This window comes from Malaya genurostris, chromosome 3 (assembly GCF_030247185.1).
Source record: "Malaya genurostris strain Urasoe2022 chromosome 3, Malgen_1.1, whole genome shotgun sequence".
NCBI lineage: Eukaryota > Metazoa > Arthropoda > Insecta > Diptera > Culicidae > Malaya > Malaya genurostris.
In genome coordinates, this window is record NC_080572.1 from 66,697,700 (window position 1) to 66,721,493 (window position 23,794).

General features: G+C 35.8%; 2 protein-coding genes across 4 annotated transcripts in view; both read left to right on the forward strand.

The window, feature by feature from the left end:
- The first annotated feature begins 4,078 nt into the window (after positions 1 to 4,078).
- LOC131438641 (E3 ubiquitin-protein ligase TRIM37-like) lies at positions 4,079 to 6,244 on the forward strand. The gene is made up of 3 exons (XM_058608791.1): positions 4,079 to 5,029; positions 5,083 to 5,184; positions 5,274 to 6,244. Exons 1-3 carry the CDS (start codon positions 4,242 to 4,244, stop codon positions 5,719 to 5,721), a joined length of 1,338 nt encoding a protein of 445 aa, XP_058464774.1. The 5' UTR covers positions 4,079 to 4,241; the 3' UTR covers positions 5,722 to 6,244.
- A 5,760-nt stretch (positions 6,245 to 12,004) lies between these two features.
- Positions 12,005 to 23,794, forward strand: part of LOC131438642 (E3 ubiquitin-protein ligase sina-like) — a 47,513-nt gene continuing 35,723 nt past the window's right edge. The window contains exons 1-3 of one of the 3 annotated variants that reach the window (XM_058608793.1): positions 12,007 to 12,433; positions 20,482 to 20,583; positions 20,697 to 21,078. In XM_058608793.1, the coding sequence (XP_058464776.1) occupies positions 20,953 to 21,078 (126 nt within the window). In that variant the 5' untranslated portion in view covers positions 12,007 to 12,433; positions 20,482 to 20,583; positions 20,697 to 20,952. Of the gene's footprint in view, positions 12,434 to 20,080; positions 20,584 to 20,667; positions 21,079 to 23,794 lie in introns of those variants that run through there. The other 2 variants (XM_058608792.1, XM_058608794.1) reach the window with 2 other exon arrangements.

Here is a 23,794-nt window from a genome sequence, read left to right on the forward strand (position 1 = left end):
CGAAAGTGATACAGTATAGCACATTTCACATTATAGTAAATTCGTTTAAAATTTTTAGTAACTTAGCTAAGAAATGTGAAAGATTTCGGAGACGAACTACGGGGATAACAGAAAAAAGTTTTATATCATAAGATATTTCTAGCAAATTTTCTAATAATGATTCCAGTTGCCAAAATATTGGGGGGGCATGGCCGTTAGTTGCCGCGCCTGACTCTATATATCGATCAACCTTGCTCGCTGCGCTATATATTATCACGTTCGACGTGAAATATATCGATAGTCCCACAACAAAAGGACCTAACTGCAAATGACAGTTTCTCTTTGTTTACTTTTCCTTTCACGATTAACCGCACTGATTTAATATTTGACGCCTTACTCTTCGCAAAATTTTCAAGGTAAAATAACAAGCCTTCGATTTATATTGAAAACTTCCGAGAAATTGCAGTAATGGCTTCGTAATAATCAAGAGAGAAAGTAAACAAAGAGAGGCTCTCATTTGCAGTTAGGCCCTTTTGTCGTGGGACAATCGATATATTCCACGTCCCTCTCAGCAGGCCGTTCTATTTTGTTGGTCTTTGAGCGCTTGTTGAACGACATATTGCACGAAATATTCGTTCAATTTGCTGGAACGGTTTGTTGTTGGTTTTTCTCTTGCAAAAATAGTGTGAAAATTAAGTGTTACCAAATACAAATAATAATACCCCTAAGTCCCATATGAACGAATCGCCAATGTTTGGTTCACAGCATGAACAAGTAAGCCTAGCAAATATCTCCCTTTCGTTGCGATAGTCTGAAAATGTGAAAGGAGATCGTTTCTGGCAACGCTTTATGCTAGTTGCTACGGTGCAAAACAAACTTGTTTGTTTATCGTTGCTGTATTAAACAGCAACAATCAGGCTAAATATCACCGGCTAATAAACCGAGAAGCTTCCGAAATGGTGAGAAGTTGCTTAGTAGAGGGATGTGACACACGAATAAGGTCGTCCGAAATTTCGCTCCATAGTTTTCCTAAGGATCAAAATATGTAAGTAATATGTTTACATATTTTTCACTATAATAAACAGTAACTATAGTGAACTTGTTCTTACCCTTCAGTGTTGCTAGTTTTATAGGAAATTCGTTAAAGTACATTGTCACTCTGACAGTGTATCATGACAATGTACCGCACGATGCAAAATGTGTCCTTGAAAATTTGTCGGAGTACTCCGTATTATAATTTGTATTTGGTGTTACCTTTACATAGAAAGAAAATGTGTTGTTATTCTACGTGAAGTAGAAGTATTATGCAGGTATGTAGTGTTAATAATAAGTGGAAAAAAGGTCCACTGTTGAGCCATTTGTAACCAGAGATGTCTATGTCCTCTGTGTGACGAAGAGCAAGCAAAATTTCTCCCCTCGCACTGACAACTTCAACGAGAGCTCTTCTCTTTCACATTTATACACCACTGTTGTGTAAAGTGTACACGCATCATGAGTGCGTTTGTTTATTTCCTTTTACCTCTTCCACTGAATCGCACCAAAGTGCTAGAGCATTAGCTAATAACTCTGAGGTGGATGCAGATACTTTCACAGAGGTGTACACGCCGGTGAGCACTCTGCTGTATGGTTTTCGTGGATGAAGCGTGGACACGCAAAATCAGCAAAATAAAACAATTTATCGTAAAATTTTCGGTTTTCCTTGCAAATTTTTCATAGCAAGGCCAGATCTACTCTCTATTAATTGAAGTTCACAGAAGTCTTCGCTCTCCATCACGCACCAGTGGTCACTTGGGTGTATTTAGACGAGAGCGCGTGTGAACGATTCATGCGAAGAGAATGTGTTTCACTCGCGCCAGCTGCTTTAACCACAAGCACACACTCAAATGCTGTCTATTCGACACTGAGAAATGCGCTTTCCTCTTTGTGCGGTGCTTCGTTTTTTTCATCCTCGGTGTGGCAAAAATCTGACTCTAGCGTGTATCTCTCTGGTGAAATGCCATCTCTGTTTGTAACATGAGGAGTTGGAGCCCCGTCGGACTAGTTTTACTGCAGAATTTCTGAAGTTTTTTCTACTTATTTGTTTAAACTAACAATACATACCTGCACAATACTTTTACTTCACGTAGAATAACAACACATTTTCTTTCTATGTAAAGGTAACACTTAATTTTCACACTATTTTTGCAAGAGAAAAAACAACAACAAACCGTTCCAGCAAATTGAACGAATATTTCGTGCAATATGTCGTTCAACAAGCGCTCAAAGACCAACAAAATTGAACGGCCTGCTGAGAGGGTAGCGACCCTTAAGCAGCCCTTACACGAGACAATATTATTGTCAATACAAGGAGTATTGACAATACTTTTGATCGTGTAATGGAAACTTCATTGGATTGACGAAAATATTGTCAAAAAATCAAAACTGCTCATCAATACGACAATACTTTCTCTCCAGAGAGGAAACTGTCAAAAATATGCAATGAACTAATCTCTCAATGTTTCAATGTTCAGTTGCAATATTTGAAGCTCCAAACGCTTGATTTGTTCGAAAAACGCGGACTGCAGTTACCAAGCCAATTGGATTGACGGTATTGACAATACTTTGGATTGACAATAATATTGTCACGTGTAAGGGCCGCTAATAATGATTGTCCAAATTTGCCATTCACTTATTTCTAATTTGTATGACATTCCAAATTTGTATGGAGAATTCACACGTTAATGACATTACTTTTTTAGTAATGACACTTTTAATGATCGTGTAAAGGACTATTAAAGACTATTCACACATTTCAGTTCCGTGACGGTTCAGTGGAAGTGCTTTGAGGTGCGCCGTCAGTGTTCTTTTTATATCGGAACCCTTCCGTTCCGTTTCCGTGCTGTTTCCGTTCCGGCACAGCCAATGGAATGACATACCGACTTCAGTGAAAATAAAAAAATATCGGTGACGACGAATTCGAGTTTGCCAGACGGACGCTACACTGACGGTGAGCTGCACTGAAACGGCACGGTGCCGGATAGGTGTAGATGCGCGCATAGAAAACGAATGAAATCAGCTGTTTTTCAAAGAACGGCGAATCTAACATTGACAGCAAATGGAGAAAATCATCGATGAATGTTTCGACTTTGGTTTCAAATCGTGTTTATAAATTATCGTATATTCTCTGATCAATTTATGATTAGTCGATGAATTGTTAGTTTATCTTCAAAAGGCACGCAAATGTTACCACTTTCCTTCTATATCCACTGAATAAATCAACATAAAAAGAGTTTCGCCCTTTTTCGATTTGTTTACTTTTATACTTGCTGTGTGAATTATAAAGATACGCCCTTGCGCATTTTTCATGAAATTGGCTGGTTTTCGCTACTAAGACAAATCTGTGAGTAGTTTTATTGTCTCTTTTACTATTTCCAGTAATAAAAGGTTCGGTAACCATCTAAAATAAAGAAAATAAATAGTTTCGCCCTTCCTTACTAGCAATTGAAGTATCGCCCTGTTTGTTGGCATGGAACACGGAGGGCGAAACTTGCGTAAACAGATGGAATGACAGTTTCGCCTTTTATAGTTCTTTGTGTTACTAAGATTGGGATTTTTGTAGAATACGAATTTTTAGACAAAATTGTAGGATTTTGAAGCATTTATTGGTAGGAGAGAGAACCTCGATTTGTTTACTTTTGTAAGATACGTCCTTCTTTGAAAAACAGCTGAAATAATATCAGTATCCGTGCACCGGTGTCGTGCCGGCACTGAACCGGACCGGATATGTGTGAATAGTCCTTTACACAGATTTTTGAACAAATCTGTATAAAATATTCAAAACGACATATGTAACAATGAGAGATTCTCTTAGTTTACTTTCTCTTTTGATTATTACGGAACTCTTAGCAATCCTTCTCTCCAATCATTTACCGATAATAATAACTAAAGCTATCATCTTTTAATCTGCTCTGGAGAAATTACCGAAAAAAGCAGGAATATTTCGCAATAATCGAAAGAAAAAGTAAACAAAGAGAATCTCTCATTGTTACATACGTCGTTTTTAACATTTTATACAGAAATGACCTGGCATCTCTGCAACAATGGATGTTCAACAATGATAGGCAGACGAGGTCAGGTACTGTGTTTTAATTTTAGATAGATATAATAGATCTTGAAACATCTTTCAATGAACAGATCTGTGTTATTCAAAGTTTAGTTCTCATATCTTCGTAAATCAGTTGTACATTGAAAGACTTAGTTTATGTAGGATACACGAAAATAGAATGACTTCCAAAGAGATTAATTCTAGTATGGAGGACCGTTTGTCCCTAGCCAAAGAGTGGATTGATAGAATTCTTAATATGGAGGAGTTATTCATCTGTGCCATCTGCCACGGCACGATCGACGTTCAACATCCAATGCATTGCCCTCACTGTTCGAAGATGTTTTGTGGGGAATGCATCGATCAGTGGTTGATCAGCCGTTCAATTCAGGCTATTGTGAAGCGATGTCCTTGCTGCCAAGCGCAGGTGGAGCCAAAAAATTTTGTGTGCTGTCGCGTTTACCAAGAAGTTGATGAAATGATCGATCGCCTGAGAGAAAATCTCGATGAGATGCTTCAGTTGGTTAGTAAAACCGTTACGCTTTGCGTAGAACATGGAAAAGAATTGCTGCTATTCTGCGAAACTTGTAAGGGCTGTATGTGCATTAAATGCCTATTCAGTGATCAGCACCGGAATCACAAAGAAAAAATACTAGATTTGGACCATGCTCGCGAAAAATTCAAATCAATCATCCAAAAGGATGCATCGTTTCTGAGCGGTAGACTAAAGGCGTTGAAAAAAGCAAGCGACCAGATTGAGTCCAATGAGTGCGACATGATGGATGCTAATGAGCACATTGTAGATGAACTGAATCATGCCACAGAACGGATTATAGATAAACTACGAGAGGAAATGAACGAACGATTTCGGCAGTATGTTGAACCGGTCAAAAGTGTTACCAAACAGCAGCAAAATGAAGTGGAGAGTGTAATCGAGAAAGTGAATGAGTTAGCCAACGAAACAACTAGGTATTATATTTCGCTATTAAACAGCAGTCACTAAATTTTTATTTTCAAACTAGTCCCGAAATCATGATGGAAACGTTTCATATGGCGGATGTTATTAAAAAAATGCACAAAGAACCATTGCCAATGCTGCAATTACCAGGCACGAACTTCATAAAGTGAGTCAATGATTCCATCTTTTTATTTTTCTAAAATTATAACTATTTTTGACATCAGCTTGAAATAATCATATTATGTTCGATTTCAGCCCAATCACACCGCCAATGGTTGAATTGCAATTTTTTATGCGAAATTTTTCGAAAACTATATTTCTTGAAAACAATATTACTTCGGGAAAAAAATCTATCGATGGATTCGTAGTGCAGCTAAAGGGTCACCAAGAGCAAGATGACAACGGAAATGATGTTATCAAGCTGTCCTTGATGGTGCTAGATGGATACGATGTGCACGATGTCAAAGTGATTTGCTATCCGGTGAAAAGAACATCGGTAGAACCGTTGGCTCGGCGTATGGATTTAAAGACGCATGAGAGCAATACGGTGTTGGAGTTTGGTAATTTCCAGGCAATGGAAGGATTTCTGGAGGAAAGTAGTGATGAGTTGCATCTTCGTATGAAATTTCGTCTTTGGTCTACGTACTACGATAAATGTGCGCATAAGGACTGGTACATAGCAAAACTTACGAGTCGGAAGTAGAAACTCGTGCGGAAATGCATCGCTGGACGACTGAGCGAGAAATGCTGTTGCTGAATATTGCAGTGCGTTTTAATGACTGTCAATTTTTTATTTACACATTTTCAGTGAACTAAATATGTATATTTGTCATTTTTGTGGAAGTGTTTATGGGTGACTTGACTATTCGGAAGTAGCTCCTTTCTAGAAGCAGTATTTTTAGAGTATAACTTGATTTCAATTTTTCTTGGGCTTCCATTTCCATCGCCCGGCTTGATGAGTATTTGATGTACATTGAATTATCATATAAACCTGACTTAACAAGCGATAAAGAAAAAAATTAGGCTTCTCCAGCATCATATCGGACATTGGTAACACGATCATTATCGCTGGCTCATCAATCTTTAGTTTGTAAATTATATTAGTCGATGACCAAACACATTCATATCAGTTGTATCGATATCCGGTTTTCGGTGCCGGTAGTACCGGAAATAGTGATCATACTTTCGATTGGAATACACTACGACTTCTCAAATAAGTATAGAAATTCATAATTTAGAATAAACTGAAAGGTCTTACAACCCCATAAGTGACTGTTAAATTTCAGCTGACTTCGACTACACAGTTTTCGAACTGGTTCTGGAAATACCGTGAATAGTGTTGAAAAATCTAAAATGAAGTTTACATCTATTGCTCATGAAAGGGAAAACCGATTTCTATAAACTGTCGTTTACGTTTTTAAATTGCACTACACCGGTGTAGGTAAGGTTGCACTGAAACCGTTCGTTTTGGCCAATTGCAATACACCAGTGCTACACTTTTTCTGCACCGATACCACTGGTGTAACACTCACCAAAAGTTTGGTGCAACTCTGTGCAATGGAATCGTTTATGCCCCATTTACACTTCTGCTGGCTGCCAGCATGCTGGTGTCAGTGTACTGCCCTCTTAGGAAAAAAACGTTCAACGGTGGTCCTTCGTTGGTCTAATACTTTGGATCATTGGACCACAGTTGAACGTTTTTTCCTAAGAGGACAGTACACTGACACCAGCACGCTGGCAGCCAGCAGAAGAGTAAACGGGGCATTATTGTAGTCAATGGTTACTGTTTATGTTTTCGTCATTTTTGTTCGTTTATTCATGCCTCAGTGTAGCACTGCACCGGTGTAGTGCAAATTTAAAACGAAAGATTCAAACAAAACAACTTAAAATTCCATTCAAATTTGTTGAATTTTATCCGGTTCGACTTTCAGTTCTGGAATTACAGGAAAATGAGTTTGAAGCAGAAAGTTTAAAAACTCGTGTGGACTGGACTCAAAACTGTTCTATCAATTTGTGGTTCATATTAGTGGACCTGTTTCAATCCATATTTTGTTCATATCAATCATATTCTCAATGAATGGAAATCTCGTACTCGATCGAGCTACAGAATGCAAAATTTCGTATTCGATCGAAACAATCCAATTCGAACGAAATACAGAATCGGGGTGCGTATCTCATTGAACCAGAAGTCCCAAAAGTCAAATAAGAGTATTAATACCAACCACGATGTAAAATACACTGGTGATCACGTTGTTCTATGTGTTAGTGCGGTTGTCATTTTATTTTGGAATAACCAATAACGGAGAGACGTGAAAAAAAACCTGTTTTAATCCACCTAGTGGTGTAATGATGCCTTTCTCATTTCAATCATACTATCATATATAATACTGTGGTATTCTTCAAAATTATGTTTCTTCGATTCTTAAAAGAATAACCGGATTCAGTTTGTTTGACCGTCTTCTGATAAAAACCATCAAATTGGAAAAGATTTGAGGTCGATTTAGATTTTTTTAAAGGTTTTTCCCCATTTTCAGTTATGGCATACAATTTTTAACACACTTTACCCTATATTTCCGGATCCGGAAGTCGGATCCGCATGAAATTCAGGAATAACGCATGGGACCACAAGGCCTTTCATTTGACTAAGTTTGTGAAAATCGGTTCAGCCATCTCCGAGAAAAGTTAGTGCAAAAAAACGTTACATACACACATACGCACATACACACACACATACACATACACACACACAGTCATTTTGCGTACTCGACGAACTGAGTCGAATGATATATGACACTCGGCCCTCCGGGCCTCGGTTCAAAAGTCGGTTTTCACAGTGATTGCATAACCTTTCTATATGAGAAAGGCAAAAAAACATAAACAAGTTACGTCGTGGGATTTGGATTTATGAACATATTTAGAGTTGATTCTGCTTGCGAAAATATCGACAGTAAAATACGGTTTTTTGTTCCGGGATGTTTCAATAGTCGAATTCGAGGAAATGATCTGTCTATTTCATATCATCGAGCACCGAAGAACCCAAAATTACGGTTACGGTTTCAAGCCAATCAGGTTTTGCACGAACATGACATAACCTTACAAAAATGAACGAAATGAATCAATTTTGACAGCTATCAGTGGTTTGTTTATGTGTTCATTGCGTTCATTCTAATTTGAATACGTGTTAATAGATATGTAAACAAACCACTGATAGCTGTCAAAAGGTGAACTTGATTCATTGGTAGTTCATTCGAGTGGTCATCGTGCAAAACCTAATTGTATGCAGATGACAATCGTGCCACCGGGGTGAAAGAATCAGATTTTATATCTTCACACTTTGCATCCCTGGTTGTAAGAAGCAATGGGCAATCTAACGTTGTGTTTCACAGCTAGAGGTGTGCGTATGCGAGGATGATGATTGCAAGTTTATCTGTCAAAAAACAAGGGAAATCCAATTTCCTCTTGTAAAATCATTTATAACTTATTTACAACGTCATTTGTTCGAAAGCGAAAAGTTAATTTTGGCGTGAGAAAAATCAATTTCCACCTCTGTTATTTTTGCAACACCCAAGATTCTGTTTTAAGCGATGAAAATTTTCAATTTTAGCATGGGAGAAAATGTTATGTTGATCACGTACATCATGAAATGTTACTTGAAGGATCGCGCAAAACGAACCAAATATGCAATACTATGATGAGATATAGTGTTTTAATACCTTTTGGTTTATTCCTCTAGCGTTCGAAATAACCTCAACCAGATCTTGTCAGCTTGAAGCGAAATCAATCTTCAGTTCTGCTACGCCATCGCACGGCACATTCAACATACACGCAGAGAAAAATATTGTAAATGTAACTAAATCTGGGTTTCACGTAACGATTTATTTTGTTGAAATAGTGACAAAAGAAAAATTGGTTTAATATAGCAAATATTGTTGCTTGAAACAACAAAACTAGGTATTTGATTTTGCTCAGTGGATTAGTTTGTTTCTATAAATATTTTGTTAATACCAACAAATATTTTACTTGTGCGTTCCTGTCAATTTGTTGACAAACAATTTCATAGTAAAGTCAACTTGCAAAATCAGTTTAAAATGAACCAATTTTGGATAAAGGTAATATTTATAGTGTTTTGAATTTATAAACTTGGCAGTTGAAATAAATGATAAGATATCAACTTGAAATGATTAGTATTTCAACTTACGCTTTTGTTTGTAAAAAATATTCATTTTGTTTTGTTTTTACAAGTAAAATGATTTCTTTCGAAATAATTTGAAGGCTTGTTGTTGGTACATTTTTCTTCAATTTATATATTTGTAAGGAATTTCAATTACATTTATATTCCATACATTTATAATATTTATCTACATACCACAATCAATCCAATATTACTTTTTATAGTATTCAATGATTCGGTACCCTTTCCCGGTGCCCTTCTGGTGAAGATAGAGATAACCTGCATCAAATATATGTTGTTAAGAAAGCGTGTTATTGTAGTTTCTAATATTATTAACTATCAATACTTACGCTTGGATTGGTGAAAAGCCCGATGAAAAATATGTAAGCAGGTAAAATTTTACTTTTGAAACGCGTAAAAAACTTTTCTGTTCATTCACGATTGAAAAAACGACTCTGGTTTATAAGAAATAGGACTGATATGGTTCTTTTGAACAATAAACTTTGTTGTATCATTACACAAATAAGACAACAGATAAAATGAATAAATTTTGTTCTTAACATAAAGATAAAGCAGACTTGAATCAACATAGATATTGCGAATAAAATCAACTCTGCTTTTGTTGATACGCAATACATTGATGAATTATTTCAACAATAAAATCAGCTGGAACAATTATTTTTTTCGTTTGACAAGACCAAAATATTTATTCACATTGAACAGAGATCTTTGTTGATGTTGAAGGGAGAAAATGGTTTAAAACAATCATATTCTAGATTGAAATTAACATGAATCGGATTTGAAAATCTACTAACCGATTTGTTATTTTAAACAAGCTCCATTTCTCTGCGTGTATCATGTCGATTGTATGGGTGCGCCGTGCTGCTATTTTGGCGCGCACGAATTTGAAATTTCGCTCTCCTACTCCTACCCACTTGTACTCGGCAGGCAGATTTCCCCCCAGACGGTTGGCTATGTCTGCCAGCCATTTTTGCCGGAATTCTGCCAGAATTCCGACAAAAGTCTGGCAACAATGCAATAACCGTTTCCGGCAGAGAATTTCGCCTAGCGGTTATTAACGGTTCTGTTTCTGCCAGATTCTTGCCAAACAAGATTGGCAGAATCGTTTTGAATCGGTTCTACATTTTTAGCGTCTTGGTTTCATTTTTTCATTGAAAAATGAAAAATGATTACACGAAAAAAAAGAAAATTATTTTCTTACATTTTCTTTGTTACAGATCCTAAAATTCTACAATATAATTGAAATTATTCCCCATTAGAGCCCGTTCAATCGTCATCCTAAGAAAGATTCAAATAATGAAACTTAGATAGCGCGTCAGTAGCTTTGCGTTAGATTGCACCCCGTCATTTTGCATGGAGAGAATGAATTATTTATATTATTCGTATTAAATTTTAAAATGTTTAAGCAAATTGTTTGACATCCCTCCTGAAGATCCAAATTTACTTCTGCTCTCAAATATCGCGAATTGTTCTACACTACAGAACTGTAGAATGGTGTCGCTCTTGTGAAACTTTTGAATCCTCTAGGAGGTTGGAGCACAGACTAACAGACAGGACACTCAAATTAGATTCTTCAATCATTTTAACGGTCATTTCGAATATTCATTTATTTGGGACAGTACTCACATGTGTCATGATGGCGCCACGTTACCCTATCAAAAACATCCTGTCTGTCATCTAGACTGTGTTTATTTTTTTCATTTACCAACAGAGTTGCCATTCATACAGAATTACCTGTAATGTATTGATTTGTATACGTCCATGCGAATTTCATGCAGGATACAGATTTAATACATATTGCCAAAACTACATACATAATTGTGCCTACTTCTCATCCTCCAACGCAATACAAAATCGAACCCGTTTTGTTATAATATTTACTAGCTTCTAATCTTCCGCCACTCAATTTCGGGTGAAAACTATCAACACAATAAAAAATAGTCTAGATTAACAACGTTGAGTCAAATAAATGGTTACCTTCTAACATCGCGAAAAAGTTGGATATATTATCAACGTAATCCAATAATTTATTGTGACGATTCATTTTCAAATATTTTGATAAAATCAGGCATCTCTGCAAGCAGCTGATCGGTGTTGCCAAACGAGGGGAAACCAACTAGTAAAAAAACTTTTACAGATAGTAAATAGCTCGCGCAGTACAATATAGGTGGAACTGGTGCATCACGACAAATTATTTTTATAAGAATTTACTCATACTGTCATGTCTGTTAGTCTGTGGTTGGAGCTTTTGTTAAATGTGTGCTTTAGTATTTGCGAATCGTTCAGCATCTGTTTGAGAATGCATAATGATTCATTTCTATTACTTTTGTCTTCCCACTATACTATAATTCAACGTTCGCCGTTCGGGTTTGATTGATAAAATCGTTCGTTGTAAACGCATTCGAAATATGTGATACAAATTGACATGTATGAAGTGTCAACATAGTGTCACAAATACTTTAAATTGCGCTATCAGTATCGTAAATATAGTAGGAAGCAGCAACCGAAGTTTGTAGTTCGATATCTTTCAAATGCGATTAAAAGTCAATTACTACTGTAGGTTGCACTGCATGTTTTCCGGTAATTTGTTACAGTATGTTTCATTATCACAATATAATTTTATCGGACTTGTCCACACGAAACAAAATGTTCTTGCTTGTTTTTGTGGTTAGTCACCTTCTATGGTGATAAGGTTTCCAGAATAATGCTTTGGATGTATGTTACATTGTAAAGTACATAGAGTGTATGATTTAGTTACCAATACGCCTATTTATTTTCGATAAGAAAATATTTTGCTAAAACTTGACAAATCTGCAATCAGTGATAAGTGAGGTGCTGTGCATTATGCGGAAAAGTTTGCTTTGACCAGTATTAATTTGGTATTGTTATGGTAATCAGTTATGGTTTGACATATTGTTTCATTACACATAACTTGTGGAATGATTAGTAGTGCAAAATTATTGAAACATTGATATTTGGCAACATAATTCCAATGTCCTTATTACATCATTGTTTCGTTTACAAAGGATTAATTCAACATTATTATTTTGATGTATTAATCCAACAGATTTCGTTTCTGCAGAACAGTTCAAATATGTTATAACCTTCTAAGTTTGTGTTGGATGCATGTTCGACTAAATAACTATGTTTGAAAAACATGACAAACGATAGCGTGTTTCGTTTGAGTTAAACTTATTTAGCATTTTCCTTAGAGGGAAAGTGGGTAAGTAAATCACAGACAAATCGATACGATACTAATAGTAAATTATTCGGATTCGTATATTCCCATTAAATCCTAGCTCAATCACCAATAATGCACCATGCAACTTATTTATTATCAGTTCACCCCTTGAATCGTGCGTCTTTATTATTTATTAGTTTATTTCGACTAGAGTTTTTTCCGCCTATGAATTTTTTCCGTGATTATGGTAGTGCATTGATGTGCTTAATATTCTTGTTTTATTCATGTTCTATATACTTGTTGTGACACCACAAAGCATTTGCAATATTTAAACTATAACAACCCCTAACAACTGGCTTAAAACTGATACACAGTTGAAGTTTGCAGAAGGCATACCGAAGTGATAGGAAATTTTTTTTAATGGAGTGGAAAATGACATTTATTATCTTTAAAAGCGATTTATTTTCTCGTTGCGCCAAATTCAGCTCGACTTTTGTAAGCTTGTAAATATTCTTGAACAGTCCTGTAAAAATCAATCAAATCTAAAATTTTCAATCCATTCTCGAATTCTCGATCCTTTCGAGCAATCTGACAACCCTCTCAGCAGGCCGTTCTATTTTGTTGGTCTTTGAGCGCTTGTTGAACGACATATTGTACGAAATATTCGTTCAGTTTGCTGGAACGGTTTGTTGTTGTTTTTTCTCTTGCAGAAATAGTGTGAAAATTAAGTGTTACCTTTACATAGAAAGAAAATTTGTTGTTATTCTACACTCAGAAAATAATTCACGTTACTTCTACCTGAAAACATATATGATTCTCATCCACAGAACTTTTCACGTACATTCTATTGGGTAGGTAGATAGAATGAACCGGACTATTCATATATCATGCTTCTTATTCAACACGTAAATAATATATTACTTGTAAGGTAGAGGTTATGTGCTTTCATGTAATTTTCAACTGATTCTCACGTAATGATTACATGAGACGAATATCTATTTTGAGCACAGGAAATTCACATAATATTCACATGAAAATGACACATTAATCGTAAACCTTTCAAACTAATATAATCAAAAAGAGCTATGCATTGGTAATTTATTTACTTAGACAGTCTCCCACCATAATTGAACATAATATAAGGTCGATATTTCTGGTTGGCCATTCCTAATAACGTTTGAATGGGAATCCTTTTGAAAATCATAAAATTTTTCTTAGCCTTGGTCGATTCGCTGAGCTCGATGTTTGATTAATGGTAGTCCTCGTCCATGCCATCTTCTGCTTTTTTTTCATTTATTTATTTCATGAAAGTACTCTGACTTGTCCAGAAAATATCCTGTAGCAAACACTAGGAGTTTAAATTAGCTAATGTTCTATCGCTAAAAAGAGAAACCTAAATTGTAAACATTACAAATATATTTAAATGTTCTACTTTCGTTCAAAATCTTCCAACAAGAGAAGCAGAATATCCAATTCGGCAAGCAGATTGTCAGCCATTTTGATTTTGATTTTTTTCATACAGGAAATTCACTTAACTTCCCAGCATGTGTTTCACCACATAAAAATTATGGGCAAATCATATAACTTGCACAGGAATCCCATTTGTTATATATAGGAATCACGTAAAGTAGCAAAAATAAGGTAAACAATGCATTCACGTGAATAATCCCATGAAACTCAAGTGATTTATTTTTTGAGTGTGCGTGAAGTAGAAGTATTGTGCAGGTATGTAGAGTTAGTTTAAACAAATAAGTGGAAAAAACTTCAGAAATTCTGCAGTAAAACTAGTCCAACGGGGCTTCAACTCCTCATATTAAAAATGGATCAACAATGGACCTCTGTCTGCCGGGTTTGTTGAACGAAAAAAAGGCATTTGGTACAACGGTCTGTTTCAAAATCGGCAAACGAAGGCCCCGTGTTGGCCTCCCGTTGAACGATTGATTGGACTTTCATTGGATCAATGATCCAACGTATTGGACCAATGAAGGACCACCGTTGAACGTTTTTTCTAAGAGGGAACTATTTAAATAGGATAAGGCCGACGACACGACCTGCCACTCGTCTATCAAAACTGTATCGTAAATTTAACTACCCCTCAGTAACTGAAAATGTCAAATCCAAAACGCTAGTGAATTTTTTTAAACTGGCAGCACAAGTTGATATATTTATTGATTTTGAATAACAGTCACCATATCCTTGGTTACTGCATATCGAAGGCAAGATGAATGTAAACAAAATAAATTTCAGATCGGTTATTATATTACGGAACATTTTAATGGATTTACCTGACTCGAGAGGAATGTAAAAAATGAGGAGTATGAGTTATGTCTTCTATAAAGCCAAGTTCAAAATTCAGGTCTTGACTTGAAACCGTTGTGTGAGAAGGAAGACATGGAAATGACCGACAACGAGCTGAGCGAAGCTAGTGCTCTGCGGTACCTGTATAACGTACGGTAAAATGATTTCTTTGTGGAATTCCACTAGTAATCCTCGAATAGTGGCCAACAAGGTGAAATACTGTTTCCACTTCTGCGCAATCAACCGACACAAAACAATTTTGACACCGGTATATTACACCAAATCCTACTGCCCAGAAAAGCTAGCAGTTGAAGTGTACGGATGAATCGCTGGAAGCAGATCATTGTCCTCGTTCGTTGGTTCCATCCTTAGTTTCGATTAAATTCCGAAAATCGAGTTCATTTAAATGCATTTCTGCATAATTTGGACAAAGTTTAACACTAATAGAACTATTCCACCGCTTTCTAAACATGTTTATTTGTTTTGGGGTTCCTTGGTAACTAGTCCATAGCAACTTAAACAGTGTTGCTCGAGAAGATTATTTTTATCATTTACAAGGGGTCGCTAGATTTGTGGTAACTGGCGGTGAATCGTTAGCGAACAGTTTTAATGCTGATTTTTCTTCGAAGTGCCTGGTCGTGTCGTCGATAAGGCTCTCTATTTCATCTCATTTATAAGGCCGTTACCTTAAAAACCTGATTTACCCACTGATTTCATATTTCTGCTTAATTCGCCTTACTCCAAATTGGAATTTAATTCATACTCCTTGGGAATTAAAATAATAGTATGTTCACATTAGCGCTGATATCAAATTATATGCGGATATAATTGATATACGATGAAATCAAGTTCCATATCACTTGATATTCCATACAATTTGATGTCAACGCATATCATAATTTCTGCTTCTGATATCCGTAATATCTTGAATGATATCATATCGAATTGTCAAAATTCTTGTTCGATGAATTGTTGGTTCATCTTTCAAACGTACGAGCATTTTCCTACTTTCGAATTATGCGCACGGAATAAATTTAAGGAATGAAAGTTTCGGATTTTTAATAATATACTGCTTGACTGAATCACAGATAGCAGATATATAGGATCGAGCTTTTTTTTCAAAATCCTTTGCATATTTCAAATTTCAATCTTTCAAAGCGTTCCGCTGCGTTCATGAACGATAACAATGTTCTTTTGCTTGTAAAAATATTTTCACTGCAACGTCGATTAGGATATGATAATGTGGGTTTATCATATCCGAATCGGCGATAAATTTTTATTCGGAATTCAATGTGCAACAACCGATTCCGAATGAATTTCGCCTACAACCGGTTGATTCAGAAATCAATCGGAATTGAATGAGACGATGCGGGCTGAGTTCTCAATTTGTTTTCTTCTTATTCTTTCCAGATTTTGCACTTTTTCGTGCTGATTTTCAGTTTATTCCTAAATAAACAAAATTATGTAACTGAATGTTACCCTATAACTGAGGTATTTTGGCCACTTCATATATTTTGGCCCACCTAACAAACTATATGGATTCAATCGATCTTAGGTAACCCATGTTGGATCAGTTTGAAGCTAATCACATTAAATTACCTATTGCGGAAGGATTTTTCAAAGATATTAAAACATTTGGTGGATATTTTTACAAAGTGGGCCAAAATAAAATCGATCCTAAAGCGGGCCAAAATACCTCTGTTACCCTATAAGTTTGAATCTTCAATTTTTTTGGATGTACAGAACTACTATATAACTAGTTCTTCTTTGGCTGTGAACTATTTCGCGATTAATTTTATCTTTTGGTTGAAATCTGACACTTGAGCGGTTATTTTGTGTGAAGTAGTTAAATTTAACTAAAACTGTGGCCCATTTCAAAGTTCGACGGACGGAAGTTACCCGCTTGTGAGGAATTCTGGTGTCTTGTTTATTTCCCTCCTCCTTCTTTTTTATTTTTTTTTATTCGACTTCATTTGATTATTCGTTAATCTCGCATGTACATACAAGAAACGACGAGGTAAATGAGATTAAATTATGGATATGTTTGGTAGTGAGAAAGCAATGTTATTGACAATAACATTTTCCATAATTAGTATATATGAAGGGCAATAACTTATTGCCTTTCATATGTACTTTTTATTGAAAAAATAGAACCAAGACGCTAAAAATGTAGAACCGATTCAAAACGGTTCTGCCTATCTTGTATGGCAAAAATCCGACAGAAAAAGAACCGTGAATAACCGCTAGGCGAGATTCTCTGCCGGAAAAGGTTGTTGCATTGTTGCCAGACTCTTGCCGGAATTCTGGCAGAATTCCGGCAGAAAGGGCTGGCAGACATAGCCAGCCGTCTGAAGGGAAATCTGCCCGCCGCGTGCAAGTGGGTATTTGGGTTTTTTTTTCCATTGGAAATAATTTCAACTAAAGAATTAATATTAGAATTTTTGTTGCAAGATTTTTTCCAATGTCGGAAAATAACCATCGATCTGTCAAAATTAACCATGCTCTCGAGCAGGGTTAATTTGACAACATCAAAATAACCGCTCGAGTATCAGATTTCAACCAAAAGTTAAAATTAACCGCTAAATGGTTCACAACCTTAGAATTCCAGCATAAACAGTTGAAACTCGTTGGAAAATTACTAAAAAACTTAGCTTAGTCAGCATCATCCATTCCTCTAGCTGAAATCGCTTAACTCTTAACACATTCATAAAATAAGTGAGCTCATTGAGCAATTGCCCATTTGTACGCGGCGGACAGATTTCCTTTCAGACGGCTGGCTATGTCTGCCAGTCATTTTTGCCGGAATTCTGGAAGAAAGTCTGGCAACAATGCAACAACCGTTTCCGGCAGAGAATTTCGCCTAGCGGTTATTTAAGGACTATTCACATATATCCGGTCCGGTTCAGTGCCGGCACGACACCGTGCACGGATACTGATATTATTTCATTCGTTTTCTATGCGCGCATTCACGCCTATCCGGCACCGTACCGTTTCAGTGCAGCTCGCCGTCAGTGTAGCGGACGTCAAACACAAACACAAATTCGTCGTCACCGATATTTTTTTTATTTTCACTGAAGTCGGTATGTCACTGCATTTGGCAGAACCGTTTTGAATCGGTTCTACATTTTTAACGTCTTGATTTTATTTTTTCGATGGAAAGTACATATGAAAGACAATAAGTTATTGCCCTTCATTTATACTAATTATGGAAAATGTTATTGCCAATAACATTGTTTTCTCACTACTAAACATACCCATATTTCAATCTCATTTACCTCGTCTCAAGATTCGTCAGAAGGAAGGCTGGCTGCATTAGGTTTTTTATCGTGACGACACAAATGAACAAGTATTCATCCTTGACAGTTCAGCGGTACTGTTTACAAACAAGATTAAACAAAAATTTGAAGAACACATCTAAAACAATCATCTTTACACTTTGCAACTAGTCACTTTTATTTAATAAATATCAAAAACGAACCGTATTCAATCGTGAACAAATGTTTTAAAACTTTATTTAGGCGATACGGACCGTAAATGGTCTGATCCAATTTGTCAATAAACAAACAAAAGAAATTTCTGTTTACAAACAGTACTGCTGAACTGTCAAAATGCGTTCATCCGATTGAGGTTAGCAGTGACGGTAAAAAACCTAATTCCGGCTGTCAAAATAGTCCAGGCGAAAGATTCGCTGACGAAAAAACATTTATGAATTTCATAATTATACACTGCGGAAAAAGCACTTTGAATTTCATTACTTTAGAACTTATGAAACATGCAAGAATCAGTTTTATTATATGTTGAAGATTTTCGTGAACAGTTTTATGATTATCTTAACTGTTCTCCAGGCATTGTATAATTTTTCGTTTCAAATATTTCTTCAATAATTATAAGCGGCTCGATCAAATTCACTGGGTATCTCCGGCTCACTCACACCAGTATTAACCACACTAAACACCCGTGGATTGGATAATTCCGACAATAATGTGGAAATATGAACACTTCTTACGCGATTTCTCTAAATGTAAAAGAGATTTTTTAACCATCAACTTGTATGCGGCGGGCCGTTAGTGCAATACGTTGGATCGTTGCTCCAATGAACGTCCAATCAATCGTTCAACGGGAGTCCAACAAGGGACCTTTGTTTGCCGATTTTGAAACAGACCGTTGAACCGAGTACCATTTTTTTCGTTCAACAATACTTCTACTTCACGTAGAATAACAACAAACTTTCTTTCTATGTTAAGGTAACACCTAATTTTCACACTATTTTTGTAAGAGAAAAAACAACAACAAACCATTCCAGCAAACTGAACGATTATTTCGTGCAATATGCCGTTCAACACACGTTCAACGACCAATAAAAATGACCATATGCTGAGTGGGAAGTACCCGTTTGAAGCTTCAATTTCTAAACTGAAGTTATGTTATATTAAAACTGTTATATGAAACATATCTCAGTTCAGTGAAACCTGAATAGAAACCAAATCAATGAATCGATTAGATCCAAATTTCAAGGAGATGTTCCCAGTTGGCATAGCTAGTGCAACAAAAAAGAGTTCATTTTCTAACAATTTTTTTTCTTGTGTTTCTTGTCTTGTTTTTGCAATTGGAATTTTGCGGAAAAATCATTGCCAATCACGTAGAATTCGTTTGACTTGACATTAACCGATTCATTGGTTTTTGTGGTACACTGGTAACCGCAAATGACTACAAAAAAGTCGTGAACCGTACAATCTACAATTTCGCACATATTGCGCACATATGGAGAAATATATTCACAACCATTACCAACCATAACAAAGCATGCCCTATTTGATGGATTTTTATTCATCGAAATAAAATCAGTTCGATCTTCTATATTATTCGAGAGACATTTCGGGTTTCTTTTTTTGCACCGGAAGTTCTATAACGTCTTAAGTGAATTTATTCATGCAATCTTTGCCTTTATTACCGTCTCACTTCAAGCAAAGCAAAGACTTGGCATTACATTCTTTTCGTGGAATTTGGCCTTTCTGTTTCAACAGACTTCGCAGTCGATTCTTAGTGTACAGAATCATTGCATGGCTAGTACTATGGATCCTACTGACACTAAGAATCCTACCAGGTCGGGGTTCGACCTCACTTCAACTTTTATCAAATATAAATAGTATTGAAATATGTGTCCTCGAAAATTTTGTCGAAGTATTTCGTGTTATAATTTGTATTTGCTTTCTTTTTTCACTTCACTCACATATCACTTCACTTGATTCTACCTATTATCAGAATCACGAATCATCATCAAAATTGAAAAAAAATCTTTTTCCATAAAAATTTCGTGAAGTGATGTTCATAACAACAATGAGCTCATCCAAGAGCAAATTCAGCAGTTAAAAGTTCTATATGGAAGATCTATAATAGAACAGATACTGGAACAATCGTGTCCTCAGCAGGCCGTTCTAGTTTTATTTATTCGACTAGTTCTTCTGTCAAATTTAAAACTGGTCTACGATGCCGTTCTATTTTTTGTATATTTGAAACACGAGTAAAACACTGCTGGGGCTGCCAGTTTTTCTTGTTATAAAATCCAGATTTCAATTTTGTAACTGGTATAAATTATGCATCTAGAACTAAAACACTACTGAATATGCCCTAAGCACTTTTTTCTCTGAAGCGACTTTCGTGATAAAGACCTACATTTACTTCACTTGATTTTCACCGTGTAGTGATAAGAATGTAACTTCTCTCTTCACGCGGATTTGATGGTAACGAAAAATCTTTCATGTACAAATATTGATATTTACCTATTTCAATAGCTCACAATGCAAGAATCATAAAACGGAACCTGATACCAGCACCCATATAACAAAGTTTTCAATCAACTCATTCCTTCTGCAGGATAGTTTCAACCAATCCAGGTACTAAGCTAGTATTGCCACAATTTATAATTAGTAACTTATATATTTCAATACGCGATCGACTCGCTCGTGATTCATGAAAAGTTTCCATTCATTCGTTTTCCATCAACTAGCCCCTCAAAACAATTTCCAAAGGATCCTTCAGTGTGTGGGTGAGATATTGACAGACGAACAAAATAAACATCTGAAAAGGAAGCGGGAGTTCATTCATTTTTTTTCTTTGCTGTGTCACTAACGTGACAGGCTAAGAGAGTTCATTCATTATCGTTTTGCGACTCAAGCATGAGTAGTGCAGTAAAGGCGTGATTTGAAACCGTTGAGTGCGCGCAACTTTTAGAAGTGTATGGACAGTCGTGATCAGGAATTAGAATGGATCTGGACAAACTCAAGTGTATTCTGTGCCGAAAGATTCCGGACGAGGAGGTCTACGAATGCAGCGCCAAGCATTTGGGATGCGAGTCCTGTGTAAACAAATTGAATGTCCGGATTTGCAAGGTAAGTGTAAAAGTAAATATAGAGAAAGGCAAAACGCACCGAATGCAGTTTCTGTGCAAACATTTTTGCTTTGCGTTCGAAGTATTGATAAGCTTTATGATAAGACTGACGAAACTACAATATATACATAAATGACCAATGCAAGCGCGCTTAAGAAAATTCGTTTGAAAACAAAGGAATCATGTTGTTGTTCTGATCATATGCGGTAGCTATTGCATGACTTTTACAATGTTTGGATTAAACGATCTGGAAATGCGAAGAATTTGAAATTATTTTGTAAGTTTTCGTCTGGCTAAGACATCACGGATAATTTAGTTAAAATAAAATGTGTTGTGTTAAAGAAATGACTTTATTTTACTTTTCATATTGTCAATAACTAAATCCACGGAGGAAAACGGATTGTTAGTGGTGAAAAGTTAATCCGAATAAGTGATGATTACTGACCCACCCGCACTAGAGTATTACTGCAATTTGAAGAGCGGAATAAATATTTATTTGAAAACGAGAAGTAGGGCATTATCTAAATAAACGAAATAAACCTTTATTTTTATTCACGTTGGTTTTCAGTCTCTCCCGAATAAAAAGTGTTTTAGTATGTAATCGAACTCCGAGTATTGGATGTCATATTTTTTGAATTTTTCGATTCTTCAATAACCGAAAATGTTTTTTTTCAAGTTATTCGTTGTAATTTTAGGTGATTGTTATTATTATTTTTCGATTATTCGGTTAATCGATCGATTATCCGACATTCCTAACTCCGATTCAAATGGATGATGCAATATATTCATAAGTTGTATTTGAATTTGATTGCATTCAGTCTCTCAGTATCACAAATTGATGAATGCATCTCATATGAAAATTTCTAAATGTCATTCAAATTGTGTTCATTTACTAGTTCAGAACTATCATCATCGAAAGTTGCTCCGGTACCATGTCTTGATTTTAAGTAGCTGTTTATGGAGTTGTTTGGCGAATGCTCGAACGTTTGAGAAGTGCATTATTGATAGATGGATCAAAAGAGAAATTTGTATAAGGAATTACTAATAGCCAGCTCAAGTTGTACGTAGCTGTCTTTATCAAAATGAAAAATAAAATAAATTACGTGTTTGATTTGGTAACTATGTTTTTGCGACGATGAAAATAAATTGTTACCGAACTGGTTATTAATTAGATATATATGTTCTATTCTTTGGATTGGATGCATTTTTGACACATATTGAGTTCGGATATTTTTATCTATTTTTATAAGCAAATATAAAGTTATATCGGGACATTCCCAGACTTGGAAGAATAATTTTACGATACAGAAACAAATTTGGAGCTCAGAAACATTTATTGTAGAGTGCAGTAGTGAATAAACAAAGGATATTTCTCGGTTAATTTTTCAGAAGGGCGTATAAGCAAGTGACAGTTTCTCTTTAATCACTCTCTCTTTCGATTATAATGATGTGATTAAAAAGATTTTCTTTGGTATCACTGTTCTGTTTGAAAGTCTAAAGTTTCGGGTATTATTTCATGCAAAGAGTTGAGTGATAAACGTGGAAACCGCTTGGTAATTAATAGAAGAGAAAGTAAACAAAGAGAAACTGTCACTTGCTTATACGCCCTTTGGAAAAATTAACCGAGATTTATGGATTTAATGTAGTTTGAAATTTTAACCGTTGACTGCTTGTATGTTTTGTGTGTATCACCTATCTAAAGCAACACTACCTTTCAACGGTTTACAGGAAAAAAGATGTTCCCATGTATTTACTGATACAAACAAATAACTGTAGTCCAGGACTGGAACTGGAAGGTGTTAGCTCAATTGATTTCCGATGACTCTTTCCATGTACAAAGCAAATCGTGTTCTGAGATCACTGTTCCATTAACCACTCCCGTCTCTATGCACTGTTTACAGTAAATGAATTCAAGAATTACAGAAAGACTCGATTCTATGTATATGGCCAGCAATCGACACGAATTCAGGTTACGTTGTACAGTTTTGTATACACAATTAACGTACTCCGATCTTACCATCATTTTAGTTCGCATCTAATGTTCTTTTCCTTATCAATCGTATCCAATCCTAGTCGGCAGAATCAGTCACAGTATGATTTGCAGAAAACTGATTATTTTTTCTATTGACGCCCCTACATAAAACATGAATAATAAGAATAGAAAGATTATTTATACCCAAATAGTTACTAATATGTATTTTGTGGTATCATATGGCGTACTCGGGAACAGAGAAAAAATGTATTCAGATGATATGAAAAATGTTGATTGATGAATGATGTAGCATACTAAATGGTTTAAATAAACTTAAACAATAGGTCGTCAAACCGGAATAATTGATCTGTTTCATTTCAAAATGACAAATAAGTTATTACATACAAAATATCATCATAAACACACGGGAAGGCATGAGATATGAACCTGTGGGCACTTAGTGTGTGTGTGTGTGTGTGTGTGTGTTTTTTTTTTTTTTTTTTTTTTTTTTACAAGGTGAAATACCTACTTATGTACTTTCCCAGTTCACGCGCTCAGTAGTTGTCAAGCTACCGCTATTGTGAACCAGCGAGTGGGACTGGCTGAACCTTACCCACTAAAACACCTTGGACATCTTGCCTTGATCCCCCCGGAACTAAGCTAAGCTCAATACTTCGGGGGAGGCTGTGCTCATGCACTTCTTCGTTTGGGAGAAAATGAGCTCCTGCTCTCTATATACATCTCG